The 8,399-nt window shown below is 47.4% G+C and overlaps 1 protein-coding gene across 3 annotated transcripts; it reads right to left on the reverse strand.

Annotated features, from left to right (window-relative positions):
• Nucleotides 1–740: 740 nt before the first annotated feature.
• On the reverse strand, nucleotides 741–5,472 carry DRD1 (dopamine receptor D1). Of its 3 annotated transcripts, XM_035290538.3 has the most exons (3): nucleotides 5,351–5,472; nucleotides 4,415–4,852; nucleotides 741–4,297 (listed from the first exon to the last, which is right to left on the reverse strand). In XM_035290538.3, the coding sequence occupies exon 3, from the start codon at nucleotides 3,801–3,803 to the stop codon at nucleotides 2,463–2,465; it is 1,341 nt and encodes a 446-aa protein (XP_035146429.1). In that variant the 5' UTR covers nucleotides 3,804–4,297; nucleotides 4,415–4,852; nucleotides 5,351–5,472; the 3' UTR covers nucleotides 741–2,462. The 3 variants fall into 3 exon arrangements, with proteins under 3 accessions (XP_035146429.1, XP_008988819.1, XP_008988820.1); XM_008990571.5 differs by lacking the exon at nucleotides 5,351–5,472 and having other exon boundaries at nucleotides 4,415–4,864; XM_008990572.5 differs by lacking the exon at nucleotides 4,415–4,852 and having other exon boundaries at nucleotides 2,314–4,297.
• Nucleotides 5,473–8,399: the final 2,927 nt, after the last annotated feature.

Below are 8,399 nucleotides of genomic sequence, written 5' to 3' on the forward strand. Positions count from 1 at the left end.
GAAAGGCATCCTGCTTTATGGGTGCTCATTCTGGGTATGTTCATTATATGCCAAAGCCCGAAGAAGGCAAATATGGAATTTAAAAAGACGCCAACTGTTGTGTGATGTTCCAAATTATAAACTTAACCCTTAATTTTTATATCACCTGCTGTTCAGCTGTTCTCTTTCCTCAGAACAGGAAAAAAATTGCTTAGCACATTAACTAAGTAGATTTGGCAGGACCTATGGATGTGCCTCATAAGACATTTTGGTAAGCCCAGCATCACGACCTCTATATTCTCTCCAGAAAAAAAAAAAAAATTGTTACATTTTACTTTTAAAACAAAAGTCACATGTACAATGGTTGCTATCAGCTGAGAGGTTAAAACAATCCGATAGCAAGCCATGGTCTTTTCTGAAATTTTTATTTTATTTAAAATAGGCTTTTAGAAAGAGAAAGCAGAGATTTTAGAAAGTTTAAAATCTGTGAAATGAAAAGTAAAAGAATTCCTCAAGTAATTCCTCTTCTCAAAAAAAAATTTATTAAGACAGAAGGAAAAAGAGTATATAGCCCAAATCAGAAAACATTTTTACTTTAAATATTGAAAGGCAACACATGCCATACGCAATAGAAGAAAATTCCATTAAAGAAAAAAATAATATATACTTGAAAATGCCTGTGTTTCCTTCCTTGTAGATCTGAAATGTTCTAGTTTTAAAAACACATTTAGCAAATGCAACACAGCTCATTCAGGGTTGACTTGAGTTCACAAAATATGTTTATTATATGTAAGAAAGCATACAGCCAATAAAATTAAGAAAACATTCACAATACATAAATAACACAGACCTGATGCAGGAGATATTTTTCAGATTTTTTTTCTTTTCACTGATTGCATCTAAATGTTAAGTTAATTGCCTATGAAGAAGAATACTTTGTAAACATTTCAAAGAAACTCTGTTGAAATGCTCCACAAGTTAGCATCTGGCGAGGGAGGCTTATGATACTTTTTACAGTCCCGGTGATGACACAGGAGCTTGATTCCAAAGCACAAAGTAAGGACTAGCATTTGTCAAAAGAGATGCTGATAGCTTTGGGGGGCTCAACACACCCAAAGAAAAGGTCCTTCTGTTTCTCCCATCAACAGAAGTATCTGACTCAAGGATGAGAATGAGGCACTATTCGTTAGTTAGTATACCATTAACACTTAAAGACTTCTTTTAAAATCAGCTCTAAGTTCAGATTAAAGCACTACAAAAAGTAGCCCCACTGAGTGGCTTGGTTTGACCTGGTAAGATGGAAATGCAGGGGTTGAGTTTTTCCGCCAGTGGGGCTGCTGTAACCCACTGTCTGTGCTACACATCTCTCTCCAGGAAAGCCATTTGTTTGGTTCAGAAAAACTACTTAACACATGAAATGAGAAAAGATGGAGAGGACCAATTATTTTACATAAATACAAAGCAGCATATACTTTTCATTACACCTAATATCATAAATTTAATCCTGGGTTCTTCTTTAGCTGGCTTTTATTTAAGATATTTACAGAACTGCAAATTCCCCTGGGAAAGTCTTTTGTAATTTAAAATGTTTTTAACACAATAGTAGCTATACTTTTTTAAATTTTTCAAAATCTTTTCAGAAAAACAAAAAGCATTTATAGCATTTGTAAGTTCTCACCGTGCGTTTATTTGTGTCCATGAACTTTAAGGAATCATTTCAACTTTATTCCCTTATCTAACAGTTTTTGCTGTGTTTCTGGAAGTTATGCATGAACATTTAGAATCTCACAGAGTCTGTGTATTTGTTTCATTGGCTTATAAAGTGCTAGTTCAATGGCCAGAAATGTGATTGTAAGGTCTTGGGTAAAACTCATTAATTTATCCTATTAAATATGATAAATATAGATTTATTATATAATAAATTAAAAATATTCATATAATACAATAAATAAATAGAACCAATATCAACAAAACATCTCTCAATTCTGGAAAGAAAAATTATCATTCCTACTGTAAGCCTCAATTAATGTTTTAGAAATAATTTATGAAGGCATGCACCTACCTTTACAATCTGAAACCTTTGCTCGGAACAGTGTTAGCACCTGTTTGTATACAGCAAACTCAACCTATCTCATTTCCTTCCTGGAATGATTTGATTTTTAAGTGAAGCTGTTCACTGTTGATTCTTTGCCCTATTTTGCAAGTCCAAAGATAAGAATAAATTTCTAAAAACAATTTTGAAGCCAAAGACATGTCCCTTGTGGCTCCCCATGTTCATAGTGTCCCCTTATGATTGACTATGAACAACACAGAACAAACACTGGAAAGTATTTGAAAATAGAGTTAGTTGTGTGTTGGAAAGCAGCAGAGGGCTCTTCTGACACCCCAGGGTCTCACCATACCTTAGTTTTTTAACAGCAAGCCCCAGAGAAATCTCCTCTAGCTTTTGGGATGAGCATGTGTGGCAGGGTTCATCCCGAACTTCAGGTTGGGTGCTGTCCATTTTGTGTAATGGGTTGGATCTTCTCCAGAGAGACATCAGTGTCATAGTCCAATATGACTGATAGGGCTGGGGACAGCTTCTCCAAGGGTCTGGCTATTCCAGCTGCCTCCTCCTTTTTCAGGTCCTCAGAGGAGCCCACAGCATGTGGGATCAGATAAACCATATTGCACTCCTTGGAGATGGAGCCTCGTGGCTCATGATGACTGGAAAACATCGCAGCCCCATTGTTATTGATACTCACCGTCTCTATGGCGTTATTCGTCACAGGGCAAAGTCTGTAGCATCCTAAGAGGGTGGAAAATGCCTTCCGAAAATCAGCATTAAAGGCATAAATGATGGGGTTCAAGGATGAATTAGCCCACCCAAACCACACAAACACATCAAAGGTGATGGAATCAATGCAGAAGGGCTGCGTCTCCCCAGACCCACAGAACGGCAAAATGCAGTTCAAGATGAAGAAAGGTAGCCAACAGCACACAAACACGCCCATGATCACCGACAGAGTCTTCAGGACTTTCGTTTCTCTTTTGAAGGACATCTTAAAAGAACTTTCTGGTTGAGAACATTCGACAGGCTTTCCATTACCTGTGGTGGTCTGGCAATTCTTGGCATGGACTGCTGCCCTCTCCAAGGCTGCAATGCGCCGTATTTGTTTCTGGGCAATCCTGTAGATCCTGGTGTAGGTGACAATCATGATGGCCACGGGGATGTAAAAGCTTATTACGGAGGATGAGATGGCATATGTCCTGCTCAGGCTGGAATCACAGTTGTCTATGGTCTCACCCAGGGAAGTGGCATTCCCATCAGAGGGGCTTGTGGGTTTTGCCTTGTGCCAGCTGAGCTGCACTGGGATGAAGGAGATGAGTACAGACAAGGTCCATGCCACACTGATCAGGATGAAGGCTGCCTTGGGGGTCATCTTTCTCTCATACCGGAAAGGGCTGGAGATAGCCCAATACCTGTCCACGCTGATCACACACAGATTGAGGATGGACGCAGTGGAGCACATGATGTCAAAGGCCACCCAGATGTTACAGAAGGACCCGAAGGGCCAGAAGCCAGCGATCTCAGCCACTGCTTTCCAGGGCATGACCAAGACAGCCACCAAGAGATCTGACACAGCCAAGGAGATGACAAAAAAGTTGGTCACCTTGGACCGCAGGTGTCGGAACCTGATCACGGCAGCACAGACCAGCGTGTTCCCCAGGAGCGTGGACAGGATGAGGAGCGACAGGAAACAGGCTGTGAGGATGCGAACAGAGAAGTCCCTCTCCACCACCAGCCCTGTCCCGTCCATGGTGGAGGTGTTCAGAGTCCTCATCTTCCTGAGAGAAAGCACATCAGGGGCTCTGCCACCCTTTAAGTTCCTAAGCAGGGAACAGGGCTCAGTCAGACTTTCAGGAGTCCTCCCCACCAGGCAATCCCTTGCACACCCCGATTGCTTCCCTGGCAGAGGACCTCACCAACATTCCATCAGAGGACCGCTTGAGTAGCAATCCCAGTCAATCCCGTGGACTGTCACTCTTGATTTCTACATCTGCCTTCTGACTCCCTTGCTGTAGGTCAACTGCCTTGGGCACCAGCCACCCTGTGACTTCCCCAAAGAAAGCATTGGCTTTTTTTTTTTTTTTTTAGCATATTCTAAATCATCAATCCAGTGACTCCTGGACCTCAGCTCTGCTAGTCAGTTGCAATCACATTTCGGGGCTGTTGCTTCTCTGGTGGTGACAGGAAATTCTCCCCTTCTGAGACAGCTGAAAATACATGTCTTCTCGTTCCTCCAAGCCCCTGGCTCCTCAGCAGCTCTCCAAACGCCTTAAAAAGCAAAGGAAAAAAGCACGGTCTTTCTCCAAGACTTAAGCAGATCGCATCTTTACTAACGTCAAACCCAACCTAATAATTCCCAGAGCAAGCCCGTCAGGGTCCACCTACCTTGCCTTCGTGTCGTCTCTCTCAAAGCCCCTGCAGTTTGGAATGTGGACTTCGCCTGGCGCAGCGGCTCCGAAACGTTGAGAAGGCGCGCATGAGCCCAACCAGCTACATACAGCAGGAGTTCGGCTACCGGTGCGCAAAAATCGCCAGGGCGGGTTTGGGGAAAAGGACCCCAGGCAAGGCCCCCAGAGAGGCGGCGCCGCCCCACTGCCTTGAACAGCTAAAGATTGTTCCAAGGGCACTGGACCCAGGTTAAGGGCTTCTGGGCGCTCGGAGCTTCCTTGGGAGAGAGCACTTCCAGGACTGATCACCTGGGCAGCTTCTTTTCTTGGCTTCTTTTCGGGAGCCCAGAGCCTGGGCGCCCCTCAGGCGGCCTTCAGCCCTACAGGGCAGGGCCCTGCGCCTGCCCGCAGGCACTGCCCGCGACTTCTCAGCAGCCTGTGGCAATGCGAGGCAGCTGGCACCAGCGGGCGCACCGGCTGGCGGGGTTCCCGCGGGGCACAGCCCACTCCGCCCGCGCGTCCCCTCCCCGGCCCTGGGGGCGGTCCCCGCTTGACAGGCAGAGTTGCGGGCGACAGCCGCACGTGGTCCCCCGGATGGTTCTGCGGGCGCGGTGGGCGGAGGACGCCCCGGTGAGTGCTTGCCCTCGGTGGTTACCTCGCCAGTCTCCGGAGCCCCGCGCAGCACGCGCAGGGCCCGCGTGACAAATCCGTTGTCAGAGCCTCAAGTAAGCTGGAATCTCCCGAAAGCAAAGCTCGGCCCAGACATCCAGCGCCTATTGGGGTCAACCCCTAGCCCGACCCAAAGCCCTAAGCGAGGAGAGCCCTCCCACTCTCCGCTCACCAACTCCTACAACAGCCGGCCGGCGTCCCACCTGTGCGGTCTCCAAGTGCCCCCTAACCAGAGTGAGAAGTGCCCAGCGGCGCCTGTACTCACCGCTGGCGAGGAGGGCGTGGGGCAGCGACGATCCAGGCCAGCGCGCACCGCTGCGTCCCAAGGGCACTCACTCCTTCTCCGCCGGGGTGGCAAGCGCGTCCTGGTGCGGTCACCGCCGGACTGCAGCCGGTGCCCCGCGCCTCCGGAGCGCCCAGCCCGAACGCCGCGCGCTCCGTGAGCCCGGGGCGCCCTCTGCCGGCGACTGTGGCTTCCCGCGCTCCAGCTGCGTCCTCGCAGGTACCAACCTCACTCAGAAGGGTTCCAGCGACCGCCGGGGACCGCGCCCGGACTCGCTTTTCCCGGTCCTTGACTGACAGAACCTGAGAACTGGAAAGCTGAATCTTCTTCACTCAGGACTCCTCCGCTTCAAATACCCCGAAAAAAGGACAAGGGTGAAAAATTTGACTTTGCTGGCCTTGCATTCGTGAACCAGCGTTTCCTCCAGTGCACCCACTGCGTTCCAAACCTGGGGCGCTAGAGCAGGCAGAACGCAAGCCTTACTCTCAAAGAGAACGGCAGAGCGGGCATTGACCCAGCAGCATCCGTGTTCCCGGTGCACGCCTTACATTGTTCCCCCCTTAAAACAATCCTTCCCCACAGGCCGGCTCATCCCGCTTCCACCGGGTGGCAATAAGGCTCAGAAAGGTGGTGGGGCCTGCTCAAAGTCGCGCAACTAACGCAGGAGTCGCGCTGCTGCCTGCCTGTTCTTTTAACTCACCACATGTGGTACAGGAGCTCACAAACTGGAAAATTACCTACAGGGCTAAAATAACAAGGAAGAATCAGATAGAGGCAACGGGGCCTGGTGGAAAAGGAGCCCCCAGCCTCTCCCGGTTGCCCCAGGCAAGCTCACAAATAAGACTTTGCACTAACTGTGCATAAATGGCGACATGTGGTGCCTTCCTGTACCTTCCGAAAGGTGGGAGGAGAATAAGCATGGAGCCCCCAAGACACACTGCCTGACTTCCTGGCCCCGCCATGGCACCGTCGGCTGCGTGTGCACCTCTCTTCTCTGAGCTCGAGTTCTTCCTCTGTGAAACAGTGATGACATAACAGGATTGTCAAAAGTATTAACTGAGATGGTGTTTGCAGAGGGCTTGGCACGAAACCTAGGGCCCAGTCAGCCCTCCATGGGCAGGAACTCCTGGGACTCATTAAAAAACCAGTAATTCAGTCTCCACGAGAGCCATGCACCACATCAGAAGCAAGAATTTTCTCTGTAAAACACCCTGAACCAAAGTAATAATTCCATCTAATTCGCCAGTACAAACTGCACCTTGGTTATTTATTAATTTAGTGACAGAGTCTCGCTCTGTCTGTCACCCAGGCTGGAGTGCAATGGCACTATCTCAGCTTACTGCAACCTCCACCTCCTGGGTTCAAGTGCTTCTCCTGCCTCACCCTCCCAAGTAGCTGGGATTACAGGTGCCCACCATCACACCCAGCTAATTTTTGTATTTTTTGTAGAGACAGGGTTTCACCATGTTGGCCAGACTGGTCTCAAACTCCTGACCTCAGGTGATCCACCTGCCTTGGCCTCCCAAAGTGCTGGGATTACAGGCGTGAGCCACCATGCCCGGGTTTTGCACCTTGGCTTTAGATGAAAGGACCATATTGCTGGCAACTGTGCCTGTGCTCACAGCTCTCTCCCACCCATAGCCTTGCCGTCACACACGGTGTCCAACAGACTAGGGGTCAGAGACACAATTGTTGCCACACACATTCCCCAAGAACTGCATTTCTGTAGAGCCCTAAGTCATGCCTAATGTAACACTTTCCCCAGGGCAGTCATTCTCCAAGCTTCTTCACCTTGTTTCATTTTCTTTCATTCTCTTTTACTAATAAACACGAATTAAAGAATACGTTTCAGGTTCAAGGCTGTCACGTAAGCCTGAGCACTTAACTCCTGACATTCTACCCTGGCATCTGCAATTTTCCACTGAAACTACCCAGAAATAAAATAGGTAGGGGAAATTTAGCATTAACCTTGGAAAGCAGGAAAGGGTGGGATCCTGATCTGCAGGATAAAGAGCCAGTGGGATTGAACTAGGGGAGGCAGGACTCTGGAGGAATATTCCAGTGCGAGAGAAAGTACTTCTCCAGCACTGGAGGCAGTAACCTCAAAAGAATACACTAACAGCCCTGCCACCCAAAGATCGAGGTAGCAGACCCTGGAGGTGAGGATAAGGCCAGTTTGAGGAGTAAATTTTCTGTCTAATGACTGCCTTTCAAAAATACCCCCATCTAGGCAAGGTGGCTCACGCCTGTAATCCCAGCACTTCGGGAGGCCAAGCCAGGGGATCACAGGGTCAGGAATTCGAGACCAGCCTGGCCAACATGTTGAAACCCCATCTTTACTAAAAATACAAAAAATTAGCTGGGCGTGGTGGTGCCCACCTGTAATCCCAGCTACTCAGGAGGTTGAGGCAGGAGAATCACTTGGACCCAGGAGGCAGAGGTTGCAGTGAGCTGAGATTGAACCACTGCACTCCATCCTGGGCAACAGAAAGGAAACTCCATCTCGGAAAAAAAAAAAAAGTGCTCCCAATTCCCATGTCTTCACAGAGCTGACAACAATGCCACCATTCTTGTAATTAAAACAAAACACCTGGGCTTCAGGTAGTATCACACTCAAGAAAACATCAGTTTAACAATGGAAAGATATTGACATGACATTTAAATATTAATCAAAACTTTGTTCAAAGGAACATTCATAACATACTTCATATTCTCATTTCTCTTAAGCCTGCCAGCTGCTCAGAAGAACTCTTTTTTGTTTTGCTTGAAAAATCCCCTAAATTCTTGCAAACTAACCTATACTGACCTTTATCTTTTTCTCTCAACCCATTTATCTGACAAAACCAGGTGATCACATCAACATATATCACTTTGGTAGTAGTTGAGAGCTATTTCTTGACCATAAGGAAATTGCTGTCATTTTCAAATGTCAAATATTAAATCTCCTCCCTACCCATATGCTATGGTTCGAATGTCTCTGCCAAAACTCACGTTGAAATATAATTGCTACTGTGATAGGATTAAGTTGGGA

This window comes from Callithrix jacchus, chromosome 2, assembly GCF_049354715.1.
Source record: "Callithrix jacchus isolate 240 chromosome 2, calJac240_pri, whole genome shotgun sequence".
In the NCBI taxonomy this organism is placed as follows: domain Eukaryota; kingdom Metazoa; phylum Chordata; class Mammalia; order Primates; family Cebidae; genus Callithrix; species Callithrix jacchus.

Excerpts from the sequence above, each read along its gene's own strand:
- DRD1 (XM_035290538.3), bottom strand. The coding sequence starts at position 3,803 with ATGAGGACTCTGAACACCTCCACCATGGACGGGACAGGGCTGGTGGTG.